General features: G+C 35.7%; 1 protein-coding gene across 1 annotated transcript in view; it reads left to right on the plus strand.

Moving 5' to 3' along the window:
- DLC1 (DLC1 Rho GTPase activating protein) overlaps window positions 1-19707 on the plus strand; it is a 254667-nt gene that overhangs the window by 52040 nt on the left and 182920 nt on the right. The window contains exon 4 of the mRNA XM_071556429.1: window positions 3244-4405. Coding sequence (XP_071412530.1) covers window positions 3353-4405 — 1053 coding nt within the window. The 5' untranslated portion in view covers window positions 3244-3352. The remainder of the gene's footprint in view (window positions 1-3243; window positions 4406-19707) is intronic.

Genomic DNA, 19707 nt, shown 5'->3' on the forward strand with positions numbered 1-19707 from the left:
CAAAATACTGATAATGGTTCACCTGACTGTCTCAAAAATTCTGCAGAAATCACATATCAAGGTTTCTAGTTGTAGGATTGCAAGAACAGAAAATGAGAAAGGGGGATGTTTCTTCTCTTGGGCCAAAGTTCAAATGAATTTGAGTGGGACATTTTTCAGAGGACAAGGATGCTGCTTGACAAAAAAAAGCAGCAATAGCAGAAAAGCAGTGATCAAGACAGGAATACATTCTTCTGCAAAGTGACAGCGCACTTTGGTCTCTGGTGGAGGAAGAAGCACAGTTGTGGATTTCATTCAGAGGTCTGGAGTGATAAATCCTCCAAGGCATAGCTTATGTGTCTACATTTGAGGGAAAGGAAGTAGGGCATTCTGAATCAAAAAACCAGAAGAGAAAATATGTTCCTTGACAGCCTGTGTCAAGCAATTAGAGTAGGAGAATAATTTTTAAGCTGAATTGTTTAACACAGTCATTGAGGAGTTGGAGAGGGAGCGGAAGAAAAATAAGCTTTCACCAAGCTATGGGCTCCTCCAGGTGCCATGGGAATTAGGGGATTTCAGGAACTGGTAGCTGCCTGGAGAAGGGGCATATATACAGTAGAGTTTTCATATTTAGTGCTTACATATGCTTATATGTTAGAGAACAATGAAAGCATCATTGCCATATGCTTATTTGTCTTGCATTTCAAACAAAGTATTTTATATTGTTCTGTTTAATCATTTTTCTGCAGTCTGTGAGGCAGCCAAAACTAGAGGTAGTGAGAGTAAAACAGAAGGGTTCCTAAAGTAAAATTTGTTTGTTTTTCATTCCCCATGAAATATAACTCTCCACATCCAAAAAAATTAAAAACAGTAAGGGATCTGTTCTCTCCTTTCTGCACACGTGTAACTCCATTTAGCAGCAGCAAGATTAGCACACACCCATTAACTCTCTGAGAGCCTGCCCTCTGTACATTAAGAGCAGCCTAAACCTTGGAAGGGTAGATGAATGTATGTCATTAGGAAGTTGTATTTTTTAGCTTCATCATATTACTAGTGTCTTTTCTTGGTTGTTGTCAGAAAATCCCCTATATTGCTGTAGGAACCATGTTTAATTTTCTGTAAAGCAGCTGGGGCTACTGTTCAAGTAGGAGAAGAGAAAGGAAAGCTGCAAATGAGATTCAGCCATGTGCAACTTCAAACTTTGCTCATGGAAGACAGTAGAAAACATGTAGCCCCTTCTAGTAAATATGCCTCTTTTCAAAGGTCAGAACAAAACCTGGTGGTGCTTGTAAAACTAATTTATTTGGTCTTGAGGAGCTTTAGTGTCCATCAGAAAAAGTTGTAACAGAAGTTAAAAGTATTATCAATATTGATTTTGCACTCTATGGTAATTTTGGATCATACATACTTAGAAATAGCAGGAAAATATAAAGATCAAGTCAGAATTAGAATGCAAATGTGTTGCAAATTCATTCAATAATTTAATTTCAGATTTTAATTTAGGCTTGCTGTCATATTTGACCAGAAGAGAAGATAGAATTATAAAATTCTATTAACTTCTTACTACTAAATTTTACCTCTGAATGCAGATAATTCTTTTGGCCTGGCCTTGTATGTTATTTTCCATTTTGCTCAGCCTCCCACACGCTAATGACTTGTGCATGGAATTCTCTTACCTTATGAATATGTGTTCTTTTTAAGCAGAGTTTCCACAGAGGTGGAAAATGTGAATGTGAAATGAAGCTTGCCATCCTAAAAGAAGGCTAAGATATAGGAGTGTGTACTAGTCCATTCTGAAAGTCAGTTTGTCAAGACATAATTTACAGAGGTTCAGTTACACAGACATAATTCTACATTTCTTTCAAGATGAACACTTTTATACCTTCAGGCATGTGATTTGTCAAGGCAGCTTTGTGTCCTGGTGGGCAATCATAATTTGCCTTAGTGGACTGAAATGACCCAGAACAAACTCAGTACTTAATCTTCTTTATTGCTGAAATCAAAAAGCAGATCCATGCTAAGTGCTGACAATTCTAATGTAGGGAGTGAAAAGTAGAAGTGTCTGCTCCTTGAACTTCTAATGTTTCATGAGCTAGAAGTTTTATTTTCTTCTTTGACAAAAAACTTGTTGATTTGCTTTTATAATTTTATAAAATTAATATGATGTATTTCCTTTGTGCTAATATATCCATGCAATGACATAAGATTAATGTGCCTCAAATCTCATCATCCTGAAAGCCTAATACAGAGTCAGTGAAAATTACCCACATGGAAAACCAAGTAGGTACAGTGGGCTCTGGCAGAGCTGGGTAGTCCAGGTAAGTAGCAAAGCTACAGCCAACCACACTGGCTCACAAGCTGCCTCCTGGAGGGCCCTGTCCTAAATAAGTTTCTTCCTTGCTTTACACTAGAAGATCATGAATGTATTCAGCAAGGCAGGGGGGTTTTGTTGTTTTGGGTTTTTTTTGAGGATTTATCATGTATTTGAGGTAAGGAAATACACCAAAAGCTTAAATTAGTTCTTCTAATTAGAGTTGTATTTTGTGGGGTAGAACTAGGTGAACTTGAAAGGCCTCTTTCAACCCAAACTATCACACAATTTTATGATTTAATTTTTTTATTACTACATGACAACTGATTTCCTCTGCTCTTGCATGTAACACGTGTAATTACAACTTGTCTTGAAGATAATTAATAATAATAATAATACTAATAATAATAACAATAAAAACGAGAGCCACTGAATGGGCCAAAGATACTCAGAAGACAAGTAGTTTATAACTTTGATAAATTCAGAATAACCCTCAAGTTCTCTATCTCTTTGGGAAACAGCCAGAATTCTGCACTCCACAGGTATGAGAAAAAAATAAAGTAACTTTGAGTGCAAAGCAACCATAAGATATAATGTCATTTATACCCTTCAAAATTAGTACATTACGACAGACACAGTTAAGAGAAGAAGCTTGTTATCAAATTTTGGCTCTGGAACTACTTGTTTGTCCATGTGCCTGTTTATATAATTTTTATTTACTTGATATTGGAAAATAATCAGAAAAAAAAAGTTATACTGAATTATGACTGCTGTTAATTTTTGTATTGAAAGTATTAAAACTTTAAACAAAAGAGTCAGTTAAATTCATTTCCTTCTGGTCCTGCAGTCTTATCTTGTTTTAGACTTTTGTTTAAACTGTTCCTTTCCTTTTTTTTTTAATTTTTTTTTTTTGGAATTGATTCAGTAACACAGTCTTTTTTTGTTTCCTGCAGATGTTAAAATGATGAAACACTCTCTCCCTCTGGAGCAGTGCACAGCAGCCATGACATCTCTGGTTCTCTGTGGAAGGTACATTGCAGCCTGCTGCTGAACTGTTATGACATGTCTCTAGCAATCAGAAAGAAAAGCTGGGAAGAGCATGTGACCCAGTGGATGGAATTGACTTTGGAGTCTGTGGAGTATAATACAGCATGTCATCACGGACTTGTAGCTGATACCTTGCAGACAAGTATGGAAAAAGATGAGGTTTTGAGCGTGGACCAGAAAGAAAAATGTGCTTCATTTCCAGAATGCTGCCATAGTGGAGAGGCAACTGGCTTCCCTGAAAAGCATCTGGGGAATGTCTCGAACGAGGTGGATGAAAACGATAACCATGAGAACAAGGAGCATTTTCTGGAAGCCAGCACAGAAACCCTCGTCCATGAATCTGATGATGAGGTTGACTATTCAGCACTCAACCTGGATGGTGTTAATTACCACATCGCTGCTGTAGGAAGTGAATCAAAAGATGAAGGGCAGAGTTTAGATGGAGCAGAGTCCTTAACACAGATGGTACCAATAACAGAGGGTAACAAGGCAGCTGAATCATCTGGAATAATTGGAGATATAAGTGAGGAACCTGACTGTGACACAGTTCCTAAAGAGGAGATGAAAAAAGAAGTTTGTGGCAATATTGGCCAAAGCCTGGAGCTTTGTAATTATGAAGGCTTAAATGAAGCTGTAGATGTAGAGAAAGAAAATTGTTTTAATTCTCCAAATGTGAAAGAAATTATTATGCCTGGGAAGCAGCTGCTTCATACTGCTGTAATTGCACAACAGCGCCGGAAATCTGATGCTTTCAAAGACGGGCTTGGAAAGTCTGAGTGCAATGTGGTAGAGACTGTGATTTCTTCTGAACCATGCCCCAGTAGTGATAGACAGCTCTGTTCAGCAGTGGAATCCAGCAACTGTCTTATGCAATCTTTTCCTTGCTCTCACATCCCAACAGTGGAAAATGGTCTGGATGAAAGAGGTTTCACAGAACCTCAAGTGGCCTCTGAAAACAAATGCCTTTCAAATGTCAGTTCAACAGAAGACATTCAGTGTTTACATGTAAGGAATCTTTTGACCACACAAGAATATTCAAACAGTCAAGTGAAACTGCGCAAAAGAAAGGTAGGATGCTTATAGACTGCAGAGATTTTTTCCATCATTTTCCCCCAATTTCGTGTGACAGTGATACTGTGCCTAATTCATTACAGAGAAAGAGTGATTTTCACCTTTGTTTCATCAATTTATCAAATTCAAACAGTTTCAAGACATGTATGTCTATACGACAATTAAATTTTAGGAGCTCTTTTTAAGGTCTGAAAATGGTTGCACTATGAATTTGGATGGTGTCTTATATTCACTTAATATATATTATTTTATATTTTTCATACATGCTGTTCAAGGATAAAAGTGTCTCCTATGGATTTGGTTTTATTTTTGGTTTTCTGCTGCTATCAGCTAGAATTTTGAGTTTCCTCTTAGGAAACAGATTGTGTCCAGGAGTTTGGAAGCCTTATTGAGAAAAAAGAACAGAGAAACAGTGCAACAAAAATTTAAAAGGAAAAAAAGGAGCGGAAACACTTTGCAGTAGTTCTTTGGTTTTTAGCTCAGGCCCATGAGCATATGTTCTTGCAAAAACAAATATTGCTGACTTTGAAACAATGTCTTGTAATTTTAAAGCAACCAGAGTTTCTCTGTCTTCACAGAGTAAGGAAGGGAATCATTGCAAAACTTTAATGGACAGATTCCCTGGCAGTAAAATTCCCATTGGCTCTAATGGAAGGAAACATGCTAACTGTGGCGCAATGGAATTCATCTTAAAGTCTCGCTTTCCCAGCTATGCTGCTTATTCTAGCTAATAACCAATTTGTAATTGTTTACTTCTCTTTGCCTTTTTTTATTTGACATCTTCTTTTGTCTGTTTTTTTTTTATAAATCATTTGACAGCTTCTTTTGTCTGTTTTTTTTATATAAATCTGATTTCTATTAATTGCATGGGTTTTCTTCTATGAGCTACAGTGCCTCAGTAGCTGTTTCACTAAAATTCACATATCTAAAGTACTCCTGAGCTGCTGGCCATTGCTTCCTTGTGTAGACACTTGGGTAATACTAACACTAGATTGATATGGTTAGAAGCTGTAAGCAACTTTTTGAAAAGATTTCAGAAGCCATCAAAGCCAGCCTTCCTTTGTTAGTTTATGCAATCACAGTTAATGCAGTAACTGTTCAAGTGATCTCTCATTAATGGCTTGGAGCTGCAATTAAGAAACAGAAACCTGGCTAGCTGTACCAGAAATGCTGAACTTATCTATCTGTAGAAAATGGTTCAAGTTTAAAAACAGAAAAATAACCAAATTAACATCATATTTGAGAACTATTTGACTATTATAACCATAATTTTAGCTGCTCTACTTTAGTATTTAATTTTCTTTTTTCTCAAGTGTAAAAATAAAAAGAAAGTATACTAAGTATAGTTGCAGATATCATATAGTTGCTGGCGTGGTATATATTTCATATTGTTAGCAAGGTGTAGCACGTTATGGTTTTAATAGCTTTGATTATGCTGGATTCCATGTATCTCCTTGTATTTTGTCTTGAGGTCACATACTCATCTTTTAAATGTACAGTCATGAGAGGAGTGTTTGAAAATGTGTGTACAATTTGTGTTATTAAATATCTTAAAAGACAGACTATAAAAATTCCAGTGAGACTAACAAGTGAAACAAACTAAGGACATGAGCATAAAAACGAACAAAACAAGGAGTTGGTTCAGGGGAGGTTGGGTGTTACATGGCTGTAGCAACTGTGAAGTTGTGTGTAATGTAAAAGGAATTGGAGTCTGTAAATCTGAAGGATACCTCATACCACTTTGGTTAAAGAAATATTTTTGCCAACTACTGTAAAATGTATGGCAAAAGGGAAAAGATATGATCTTGTGGTATTATCTCTAAGTTTGCAGGACACTTCTACAAACAACATTCCTGCATATGGGATTTTTTCACTTATATCTAACCATGCACTATTTTACAAAAGCCTGTCTGTGCTGGTAACAGGGTGCAATGAAAAATGCGCCTATGTTTACAAATTTCCCCTGAAAGCCACTTTTTTAATTTTAAGAAAACATTAGAAAAACTACAGACTTGAAACTGAATCCATCCATAAAAGCCAAGTATTTGCTTTGCAGTGACAGGAAGACTTAAAGGATTGAGAATGGTATATAAAACCTTTTCTCTCAATGTCAGCAGTTCAAACAGTGCAGTGAAAGCCTAAAACACACCACTGTCTGATTAATGCTCAGTGTCAATTATAGTAGCACATAAATATGTGCCCATAAAGATCAGAATATGGGAAAAGGCACATGGAGATAGATGAATTGCTAAAGGTTTTTGGGCATCGAAATCTCAAGGTAGCACCTTGGATGATCATAGAAAGGTGCTGATCTTCAGGCACTTCCATGGCAGTTAAGAACTTAGGACCTTTGAGTAGACACCATTTTGCTCTTGCTGGTACTAAATTCTTCTCAAAAATCTGTTCCTAATTAACATACTTTAAACTGCTTTTAATTATGGCAGGAGAGCATGACCTTCTCTCTTATCTTTAGATCAGCTGTCTTCAAACTGAGGCAGTGTGGATCTGCCGTGCTTGCTCTGCAGATGGATGCAGGTTTGAGGGCTTAAGGGGCTTAAAGTTTAGCATCTTTGACCAGCACTAACTCCATTTCAGTAAATTGCTTCAGTCATGATGGATGTACTGACACTGACGATGCTTTTTGCAAACACATCCAGCTGTTGCAGCATTCTTTGCTCCTGCAAGTCGCCAGGGTTCAGATTGTTGATACATAGCATCCCCTTATCCTTTGTTTTCTCAGAAAGACTTCCTAAGGCTCGGAAATTGAAAGAACCTGAATTTAATTGTGAGAAGTTAATGATGTTAGGTCTAATTGAGAGATATACAGTAATCAAGCAGTTCTGGTTTTGTGTTGACTGAGAATCAATTCAGTTTAGCTACAACATGATGTTTATTACTGGTTCAGAAGCATAAATGGATTAACTATACGTGGATACACCAACTAGACCCTTCTGTATGCTTTTGTGGGTTAAGTAAATTTTTGATTTCAAAAAGGTCACTTCACTTGAGAATTGTACATTCTGAATTTCCAAAGATTGGAATAATCTTTGGAAATAATAAGCAAGCTGTAATGCTTGGGGTATCACAAGAGCTCACATATATATGTTTATATATATAAGGCAACAGAACTTTCAAAGAGCAATATCATACAAAACCAGAAGAGTATCAACTATTAAGAGAATACCAACAAAAGGAGAATATTTATTGCACACTGATTGCAAAATGGAAGAAAATGGCCATTATCTTCTCAGGAATCTTTCAAATTTTTGCATGTGCCTCATTTTATGCTTTCACCAAATTGGTCATCTCATCAAGCTTAGGCAAAGCCAGAAAAATCCCTGCTGGGGCATGTTGGGCAGGTACACTAATACGATAGAACTCTAACATATTCACTTAAGTTCTTTACAGCGCAAAAAAAGCTTCTTTATTCAGCATCAGCATAAAAAGCTGGGTTGAGGCATACAGTTTCACAGTACATTCTCACCACTCACTTCCCAGACACAATCACATCTATGGTGTTGCAGCCAGTGATAATCAGCATTTTGTAAATGCAGTTTTTAAAACAAGGCTAAGACAGATCTCTTGAATGATGGATCAGTATGGGTGTAAAAAGTCATCATGTAAAGTGTCTCTCTGAATAGTTTGAGTAAAAGTCCATGGAGTTTAACAAAAAGTGAAATACCAATTAATTCCACATACAAAAGAAATTTTGGAGAAATGAATAATTATGTGTCAAAATTGTCAGTTACCTGATCAATTGTTTTCTTAACTTGGATAAGGTATTTACACTTGCATGCCTCTACACTCGCAAGTATACAAGTTTACTGAAAATCTGTCATTCATTGCAATAATTAGGGTTTTTTATCCCCTTTGTTCTATATTTCAGGTTGTAAAGATATAAGAAAAAAAAGTTGCTCTGAAATCAGCCCTTTTGGGCAAACAAATTCCTCATCTCTTTTTTGTGAGAATTGCTTATGATATTTACTGCTTACAGTTCTTGATGGTGGCCTGCTTAGAAGCTTTCCATTTTCAAACTGTTAATGTTATCTCCAAGTCGTTCTTGCAAGAGCAAAGAATATAACAGTCAGAGCTATTCCTAATACTCACTATTACTGCTACTATTTTAATCCTAATTTCTAGATCAAGTGGTGTGTGGTTTGGAAAGGATACTTAGAGACACAGTATAATGTCAGCATAAGAGTAGCTTCCAGTGTCAAAGAGATGAAAAATAATTTAAGAACAAGATTATCAGAAGAATGGCAGTAAATGTTGAAAGAAACTTGGGTAGAAGGTAACCTGAGGTGACACAGGTAAATTTGGAACAGTGTCTTTTCCCCACGGGAAGGCTGTGAGTTTTTAAAATGTTGTTTTACATTTCCTGTATTGTTGCAATAAAGTTTAATTCTTTATATCATCAATTATAATTAATTAATGTAAGCAAACAAAAAATTACTTACTTGAATTAGACCTTTTTATTCATATTTGCTCCTTGAGTATTACATGTGTGCATGAGATGAGAAGGCTGAGTATCTCTCATTACAATCATTTACAATACTAAGACTTTGCTTTCTATGGCAAGTTAGAAAGCTAGGTTCCTCCAGGAGCTTCTGTTTATATCACCCTGTAAATTGATGCACACATGAAACCTGTGGAGCTTTGCCTGCTGGCTCCCACTAAGGTACCTGGAAGAGGTAGTAGGAAAGCTTCGCAAAAAATCAAAAGTACTAACTGTTTTACCAAAATTGTTTCTTTGCAACATTTTCCATGCCATCACTTCTATTCACATTGCATAATCTTTTTCAACTAAGCATTTTAAAAGTGATGTGACCTTGTTGTGAACAATAGTATTCAACATATTAGGTATTTCTCTTTTTTATTGCTATTAATATACTGGAGACCAAGTTTCCACACCTGTCACGGGTATGTCTTTTGGAAGTCTTAGTCCCCCTTTACCTCAGTTCAGTTTTTGTTGACATGGAATAATTTAATGATTCATTCTTCTTTTTTTCATAACCATTTTTAATTTAATTTTTAAGACTTTTACAGTGGGTGTTGTGAGTTTGGCCAGATGGGCCTAAATTTAAGTTTTAAAAGTTCAGCTAGGCCTGGGAATTGTCAGCTGACTTGAGCTGGACTGAGCTAGCTAACAGCTGACTTCTTCTGGCCAATAATATTGTATTCCATACCATATTGCATCATCTCAAAAGGGGTAAGAGCTGGTGTGTGGGAGTGGCTTAGGCAGTTGCTTCACAGCTGTGGTGCCAGCAAGACACTCTGCTGTCCCAGGAGGGATGGGGAGGCCCAAGCCCAGAGCACCAGCTTAACATCATGTTATCTTAGAGAAGTAAAATGTTTGTTCTTAGCTTTTCTCTCTGCTTAAGTCTGTCTCTAAAAAATTAACTTCTCTAAAATAATTTGTAGTTAAAATAGTAAAATTTGTGTTTACTGAAAAGTGAGAAATTATTTCTTGTTACACATAACTTGTGTAAGTGTGTGTTATATTATAGTTTCCTCTTAATTTTCTCTTTTCTGTATAAATACACATTGTTAGTTTCAGCATAAACCTGCTTTGAAAGTTTTTTTTCCCTCCCCCTCTTCTTTTTTCCCTTAGCTGGTTGGGGGGAGGAAAAACCCCATTTCACTCTGTCCTGGACAGCTGGCGTTTTGCCAGCTCAACCCAGGACAGTGGGTTTTTTGTTTTTATTTTATAGACACTGGTTTAAGAAGGATCCAGTCTAAAATATTGTGATGTAAGAAGTAATATGTAGGCTTGCTGGTGTTGCATTACAAGTCAGCATAGGAAAGACAAACATAGAAGATAAAAATGTAAATGAAAACCAACAAAAATAACAAGAATGTGCAGGAAATCTTAAACAAAAATGGAAATACGCATTTTGCTGTATCTTGATTTTTGCAATAGGGAATTGAATTTACTTTTTTCTATGATTCAGTCTGCAAATGTGTGTCATTCAAAGGAAGATGAAAACTTTTAAAGTTGTTGATTTTCTAAGTCAATTATCTTCACTTGTACCTTAGAAAATATGATATATAAATGCACTAATTTCTCACAGGTTTTTTTCCCACTGAGTATATTTAAAGACAAGCACCTTGCAAATATTCTAGTGGAGGAATTCAACAACCAGGGGGAAAAATCCACCCTCTCAGTTTATAATGATCATTGGAAATTCGGCAAGTGTGGCCAGTAATGCGTGTAGTGTGAGTTCTCATAGGAGACCCAGGCTTCACTGCTTCATTATGATCATGAAAGAGCAACTCTTCAGTGCATAAATCTAGACATTAAAAAAACATTAATGGATTTCAGTGTAACTACTGCATTCCTAGATGGTGCTGAAGTGCCTTGCTAAATTTGGATGTTATAGTAATTTGTAAATTTAGAGACTAAGGAAGTTCGTTACCATAGAGGTGTTATCTATCACAGCAAAATTACTTTCAAATCATATGACCCTCTATCTATACTTCCTGTACAATTCAGACGTGCATGTTGGCCACAGTAGCTTCACTTTCATATACCGAGACGAATAATATAATCTTGGCATCTAGGAATTGCTTTTTCTTAATTTTGTAAAGGACAATGGCAAATGCAAATACTGGAAATCTGATAATCTCTTTTTAAAGATGATCTTTCAAACAGCAGAAATTGATTTTATCAGGCGTGATATCTGGTTTTGCTTCTGTGCCATTTCCGCATCTTTTATAATTTTCAAACTTTCTATAGTTCTTTTAAAGATTCTCAAATATTCTAAAGGTTTTAGAAAAGACCATGGATTTATTTTACTGAACTCCTAATGTAAAGATGAACACAAGCAAAAAATTGGTGATAGATCTTAAGCCACAACATCTTTTTGAAAGATTAGCTGCTACCCACAACTCAGAGCTTCAGTCTGCAGTATTAGTACAGTGGGCAATTATTACTGAAATCTACAGTTGCTTCACCACAAAGAATTTGCTGCATTTGCACATTGCTATTAAATGGTCATAGTTTTGAAGGCATTGGGAAGAATGTGGCAAGAGGTGCAAGTAAAGCAAAACAAAGTATGATTTCTTTGAAAAAAAACACAAATGGAACCATTCTGGCTTTCTGGCTGTCATGAATATTTGTTTCTCTGTTTTACATTGAAACCTTGCTTTCTAAATATAACATTTAATAATAAAAATGTGATTCAAAAACATAAATGGACTAAACCAGTTGGATTTACATTTTTAAAATTATCTATGATAATTAGTAGAAAGTGGTGGTCATAAAACACTCTGATTATTGTGGTTACATGATCATGAATTTTCTCTGTTGCTCTCACAGTAATATGTATCATAAATATTATCTCCATCTGGAAAGCTAAAGAATGCTTTCCCACAGACTTCCTTTGTGTTTGGACTGAAGTATGATGTATTTCAAACAACGTGAAAAGTATTTAAAACAAGCTCAGAACAGGATGGGATGATTGCCAGGCCATTACAGTATAACCTTTATGCAAATTTTACTTTGGCACATTTTTGTGACAGTGTTCAGCAATAAATTTTAAAGGCTGACAGTGTTGTCTAGACTGCAAACCAAGAGACTGTTGCACATCAAGTTATACTTGGAGCTGAGCTACCTAAAATGGTCATGAAAGTATTTGTATTTATACCCCGTTCACAGTTACACACAACTGCTTCACCAAAATCATGCTACGTGCTTCCAGGGACCAACATACAGAGCTTTAGTTTCATGCAGTGTACACTCAGAGATTTTTAATTTTGACTAGCTCTGCTATATTGACTAGAAGAAAACTTTTAAAACATTTTTTGTTTTGTTTTTAAAATGAATCTTTTAAAAGTCCTTGCTGGTAAGGGCCAATTACTTACTGTTTGCAGTCTATAAATTCTCAGTGGTAGATCATGCTAAATGAACCAATGACCACTTGTTAAAATAACACCAGATTTTTAATAAACATCAGACTTTTTAGGAAAGCTGTCTTGGAAGAAAAGAATAAGTGTAGTATGAGAAACATTTAACAAATGGGAAGTGAAGTTAAAACACTGGAGCAAAACCCTCTGGATTGCATGACATCATTGTCCATTACACATTTTTCCATTGGTTAAAGAAAAATTCTTTTAAAAAAGAACTTTGTTTCCTCTACCTGTTCCTCTGGCACTTTCACAAGCACAATATTCACTTTGAATTAACAATCAAGAGAAAACCAAGTGATTTGAGAGGCACACTGAGAACCAGCTTCCATCAAAAAACAGTAAATACTGCAGTTACCAGAAAAGTCAGCACTATAGCACCACTGCCTGTATTAAAGAGCCTTTGAAGCTTTTTAGATCAGCTTTTTAATCACAACTCTCTACTACAGACATGACCTATGCTAAAAGCAAAAGCTTTTATGTTAGTGGTGCTGTGTCAAAGGAGGAGTCAGAGAAGAGCAGCCCACCCTGACCAGCTCTGGAGGCTGAGGCTTTTCAGCAATATGGTCTTTGCCACTGCTATCAAAGTGTATTTGACCATAGTAGTATGGGGGTGGGTAAGTCCACAGGTATCTCACCAATTCTCTTGTGATTGTTAAGAGCAAACAAACAGAGCCACTCTCATGAGCTGAACTGCAAAGAGTTTACCACAGAATTGTGGGGGGAGTGGTTGGTGTTTTGTTTGGGATTGGTTTTTGGGGATGTTTTTGCTTCCCACTGTGATGGTACATATGATTGAAACAGTTAAAAATGTGTTGCTTGTGCTAATGTCCTTTTACTCCTCTATCTTAAAGGCAACATAGGAGGTTTGTAAAGGCAAGTAGGTTTATGCCACAGATAATACACAGGGTGTATTGAATATGGCTTTACAAAATGAAACAATACTGTGTTGGCTGCCAAAAATTATTCCAATCTGCAGAGGATATAGCCTAAAATGGTTATGAATTCAAATTTACAGGGATATTTTTCTTCCTATGAAAAAAAAAAATGAGACAACAATGCATGCATGAGCATCTGGGTGCACTGGGGTAAATGTGTAGCAAATGTATACCAGATCCTTGCTGCTTTTCAGAACTCTGTCACAGCTGATGTCTAATGCTTTTACAACAATGGAACATAAGAATTTGGCTTATGCACACAATATTAATGAGAAATTAGATCAGTGTAACTTAAGGATGTTCTTCAGTAATGTGCCATATTACAGCAATAACTTTTATATCTTAAGTTTCACATGGTTTTTGCAGTGTCATCTTACATAGGACTTAGAATAGCAAATGCAATATGTAAAATATTTATGTTACATGGAAGTTTATTTATCTTTTCCTGTAAGTTGCCTCCATCCCAAACTCCCAAGTCTTTTTTACACACAGCAGATGCAATTAAACAAAGGCTTCTATTTGAGTATTCTGCATCTTAATCATCTGGAAAGTTTTGCTTTAACATAAAAGGTGTTATCTCTTATGCTCATTAAAAAAAATTCTTTATAGAGCTGATTCTGTTCTTGTACTACATCTTTTAAACTCTTGGGTGATGTCCTCAACCTTGTAAAAAAAAGATGTTTTGCTTGCACTAGTCATCATTGATATGTGATTCATGGCTATTTGATATGAAGACATATAAAAATTCAGCAGTGCCAAAGCTCATGGCTTGTGCTGGATGTGATTTTAGCTTCAAAATAAAAGTTGACATATTTATTACACTGAAAATGAAAAAGCATGATCACAAGTAAAAATTTGGGAATCTAAACCAAACTACTTTCTTATATCCAGATTTTCTGAAACTCACTTTTCTAGTGATAAATGCCAAGCTGTATTAACCCCACATAAATTTAGTAGGGACTGTATGTATACATTACACCTCACTGCATCTGCTGAATTTATTCCAACACGTCAAACTCACCTGTTTACAAATACTCTACTGCTTTAGATGATGACAGGATGATGTGGTAAATGAACGCTGTGCTGTTTAGACTTTACACTTATAGGATGCGAAATTGACAGAGAATAAGAGAAGAGATGGGGGGAAAAGACAGAGACCTTGAGAGACTGTTTTAGAAGTGGGAGAAGACTAGAAAATAAATAGGTGAAAATAAATTGATTTTCCATGTAAAGTGATAATTCAACTCCTAATTTCTCAATGCTTTCTCAGCTCATGAACATTACTCCCAGTTGACCAGTTTGTCTGTTTTCAGGTCTTTCTCAATACTACTGATACCTGAGTCAAAGAGGTCTTCTATATCTGTACCTTGATTAATATTCTTGTGTGTAAATATTATGCAGGACTCTTAAATTATCACAGTTCAGAACATTTTATTAAGCTTTTAGAAATGTATTTTAATTTTTACTGTAGGTTCTTTTTCAAGGTATGTTTTAAATCAGTGGATTGTGCTTTTGCATACTGAAGCCTATCAATAGTTATGACTGTGGGGAAATCAGCTTTAATCAGATCCTGAAGAAATACATATATTACCAAATTTTGCTTTCTTGGGAATAGTAGCAGTAGCCTTAGATTAGAATGTTGATTAATTTTTTTCTTGAAGTCATCCACACTCTGTCAGACACAAAAATTCTTCATCCAGAGCCTTCTAGTCAGCATGTTAAGAACACTGATTCTTCCCTCTTCACTTGCCTTTTCACAAAAGCTTTGGGGTTTGTTTTTCCTCATTTCATGTACTAAGCTGAGTGCAATATTAAAAATTTTAGCTTTTTGGAACTTATGTGCATATAAGGGAAAGATCACTTGGTGACATGAGAATAATGTGTATTTATTCCTTGCAAGGATCATCATTTCACAGGGTTTGATTTCATGATCAAGGCAGTAGCCAAGCAGAGCTGTACAGTCACAAGAACAGATTAGAAATGGAATATGAAGTTGTTGGTGAAAAGGATGAGCTATTTCCATGACTCTGCTCCACTTTGGTATAAGGGGACAGTGGTCCCAAACAGTCAGGTGCTAGTTCTCTAGCAGTGATAGTAGTTCCTAGTCCTACTGGCCAGCATTCATTTCTTCTAATTGTGTAAAATGTATACACAAATCCACTTATGAGTCTGACAAAAACCTATTACATGTCCTTTTCACAGCTTCCTTAGTGGGTATAATCTGCAATGACTTTGTCCTCAACTGTGGGCTCCTTCTCTCTGTCCTTTCCATTATGCTTAGTTCATGAAGACCGAGCTCTCCTGTGTCAACAGCACTGCTCCATGAAGCACAATAATGGCAGTTTAAATGTCAGCACTGTTAGTCATTGATGATTGTCTTAGGGTTTAAATAGAAGTTTCTTACCTTTCAGCCACTGTGTTCACAGGGAGTGTTTACCGGCAGCTAGGTATAATTGTGGAGCTTTCATCTTTGCTTTGAAATGTCATTTTAAGTGTAAAGAAAACTCATCTATGATGAGAACGACATTAGAAGCTATTTCTGGAGTTAGACCAGGATTCTGAAGGTGAAAGGACACTTCTCCAGCTCTCGCAACAAGTCCCTGGGAAAGTTAAAAATAAGTCTTGCTGAAAAAAAATTGGCACTTGTTATTTGAGAAAATTTCTTTATTCCAGGAACTGCCTCATGTAGCAGAAATTTATTTACCATCTGTGTAGACTTGAAAAATTTTCCATCTTACCAGATACACAACTGAAATAGCAACAGATTTTCCATCCCTATGATTTCCACTGGCCTCTGTTTTAAGGGAGTGTTGTTGTAAAACCTTAAGAAATTTTTGTTTTCTCTGAGGAGGGGTAGCTCAATTAATAGCCCATCTGTCAAACTCTGAGTTCTGGCTGTGACCTTTAATGATGTCACCTTACTGTTGCTAAAGCATGTCACAGGAGGAATTCACAGAATTAACAGCTGAAAATATATGGGTTTTTTACTTATAATTGCAGTTTTAATAATGTTACAGTACTGACAAATAAAAAGTAGTCACTTGATAAATTTATTTACTTTGAATACAGATGTACTTCTTAATTTCACAGCTCTGCAACTGTAAGAGGAAAATAAAGTAAATAAACCTCCATTCCCTAAACAGAAAACCCTCACTTAATCTTGAAGTAACTAGTCCATTAAATATGAAGCAACCTGTCTATAATTCTGAATATCACTTCTAAGTATTCATATGAATACTCAGGCCAGAAAACAACACAAGCAGTTCCTGGGAGACAGAAAAAGAGAAGGGAGTTCAAGAACAGATGTCAGGGTACACAAGCTTAACTATTGTTTACTTTTCCTGTGTTGTTTTTTTTCTTTCATCTATTCTGTAGATACATTTTGCTTTTGGTTTTATGCACATCAGGATCCTCAAGAACTATGGGGGGCTGATTCTTATTTGATGCTTAGATTCTTTTTTTGGATCCCATCTACCAAAATAATATTTTTGTGATTAACAACCTTGATGTAAATGGCAGGCATCACAATTTTCCTCTTAATTTAGCAATCTAATTTGCAGAAAAAATAATAAAAAAACCTGAAATCTATCAGTCACTCCTTATAATTGTGAGGTTTTTCTGCCTTATCTATTTTTATCTGCCACAGTGTTCATGATGTTTGTCTGAAGAGGCTTATCCTTAATAGGCCTACCACTGGTGCTTTTGCTTATATAATTTTGAGTCTTCAAACTACCAAAATTGTATGAGGTATGACTTTTTTAATGAAAATTATTACTGAATCCTTTAATCTGACTATTTGGATCTATATTTTAAATTTATTCTATCTATTTTTGAATATCTGTATAACTTTTCTATTTGACTGTATGGTAACGTAAGCTATTTTTGTTTCAGCAAAATCATATAATTGTGAAAATGGAAGGGTAAAAAATTTAAGCTCTTCTGTATTCTTTCTTGTTGCTGCTAAATCATCTACAATCTCAAAATGAGGAAATCAGAATTTATTTTTTCAGTGTGCAACTGAATATTATTCAACAACCAGAATTTTAAAATGCGAGTTGCTGTTCCCAGAGAAATAGAAAGTTTTAGTTAAGTTTGTCCTAGTGGGTTAAGGTACATATGCTTGGTTGTGTTTTATTTTAGGCCAGGAGCATTCTTTTGAAGGAAATTTACTGATTGATGTGATATAAAGCATGATAAATTACATTGTGAATGATATGAGATAGTGGAATTCAGGTGCACTCTCTGATTTCATAGCTGCAGGACGAATTTTATAGATCTAATGCATTGCTTCACCAAAAAAATGCTGTGTTTTGAAATTGTCAGTAGTCAGGGAAAAAATTTTAGATATTAGGGGGGAAATAGACATCTTTGAGGGGAGCAGATTCATATCTGCACAGCACAAGAGGTATGCGCTGGAAGACTAGTTACCAGACGTAGTGACAGGATTTTACACTCCTATCAATTGCAATGTGAAGACGTCCAACTCTGTCCTCTACCCCAAACAAACTGGTTGCAAGATACATAATTGTAATTACCGCAGAACAATGAGAACAAAAAAAAAAGTATTCTGAAGACAGATTTTTAAAAGAGATCAGAACATCACAGTTTCTTTTTAGGCAAATATTTCCTGGTAGAATAATATAGATTTCTGATTTGAGGTTAAAATTTTGCCCCTAAATAAACTAGACTGTCTCTTGAGATTTTTTATGGGTTTTGTTTCATCTGTCTGAAATATGTCAGATCCAATGTGAAACTAGTGAAGAGTATTTTTCCCCCTCTGCTTGTGCTTTCTAGTTCTCTCACTAATTCCCAGTAGTCTTGTGGTAATGTGTTCATTCTGTTGGCCAGCTGTTGAGCTCTCCATGAATGCATGCTCCTAATGTGCATGTCCCAGCATTTTACAAGTCAGTGTCCTATTCCACTTCAAAATAAAACATTTCTGAAAGTAAAACCATGTGCCACTGGGGTTATAGACAGGGAATGTAATCAAAACATAATCAAACTCAGTCTGAATAAGTGAGAAGAAATAGATATTACACAGTATAAGCACTAAAGTCCTTTTAATGTGCATTTGACACAGAGAGAAGACTACCTTTTATACTAGGGGTTTGGTTTTTTTGGTTTTTTTTGGTTTTTTTTTGTTTTTTGTCTCTGACACAATTAGCTGTTTTTTGCTCTTCTTACTGCCTTGAGTACAGGGGAACTCTTGGGTTCCCTCCTCTAGGCCCTTGATAGTAGAACTCTATAGTAAAACAAATAATATCCTCCACCATTGTCATTGATAGTAACTTCAGTCTTTGGTAAAGGCAGAACTGTGACCCTCAAAGGTAAAGTTTGTCTATACGGGAGGAGTAGAAAGTGTATGAGCAGACCAAAACAGAAAGAGCTGAACTGTTCCCTCTTGGAACACATTTTTCACCAAAAATGGCTTGTGGGATTATTAAACACCAAGTGTTAAGGGAGCTGAAAATAGAGATGGCTTCATCCCTGGTACTATCCCAGATTCTTCAAAACAAAAGAGAAATTCAGCAGCTAGAAATCATTGCACTGTCCCAGTCATCCCAAGGCAGTTGGGGGTAGAGATGTGTGTGGGTCTGTTAATCAAAAATGCAAAGGAAATATAATTTATTTTAAGAATCTTTTTATTTGTTTTTTGAAGCCTGACATTTCATTCATTGGTATGCAGTGCTTGGATTCAATTTGAAATGTAATTCTGTACAGACAGATTAAAAAACTGTTGTGCATAAGACTCTGTAATAGTAAATATAGTTTATAGTGGGTATTTTGGATTTGGGCCATCTGTCTAATTTGGATTGCTCTCTCTTATTTACCATCAACTGAGATTTACACCGAGCCTACAGTTTCAGCAGGCACAGCAAATGCAGACTATGACTTAACTCAGTAATGCACGAGGAGCCTCTCTGTCAAGAGGAATCTATGGCATCTACTTGGTTACGTTGTTGTTCATTCTCTGCCTGAATGGTTCCCATTACTCCATGACAAATAGTGAGATTTGTCTTCTCTACCATGACGAAAGCATAAAATTCTACCTTTTTATGTGAGTCCCCATGTTGTATGCACATGTATTAGGTGGCAGTGGTTTTGATCATTTTTGGCAATACGTGAAACAGTTGGTTTGTGATTATATCACTTCACATTTTCTGTAGGGAAAATAACACAAGTACTTATTTGTTCTAATTCTTTCTGTCTTGTAAATGATCTCCATCTGTATATTATTTGTGTTTTAAAAGGCAGTATAAGAATTGCAAGAAATAATCTTTGTAGAAGTTTTTTTGTTAAAAAACAGTATACAATACTTATCACATAATCTCCAGTAAACACCCTGACCTTATTAAGTTGTTGTTTAGGGAACATAACCAAAATTTAGCAGTTTGGAAGATGAGTTACTAATAAAAAATGTCAGTGCAAGCATGAATAAATCAAAACAGAGAAGTT

Source organism: Pithys albifrons, chromosome 5, assembly GCF_047495875.1.
Source record: "Pithys albifrons albifrons isolate INPA30051 chromosome 5, PitAlb_v1, whole genome shotgun sequence".
NCBI classification, from domain to species: domain Eukaryota; kingdom Metazoa; phylum Chordata; class Aves; order Passeriformes; family Thamnophilidae; genus Pithys; species Pithys albifrons.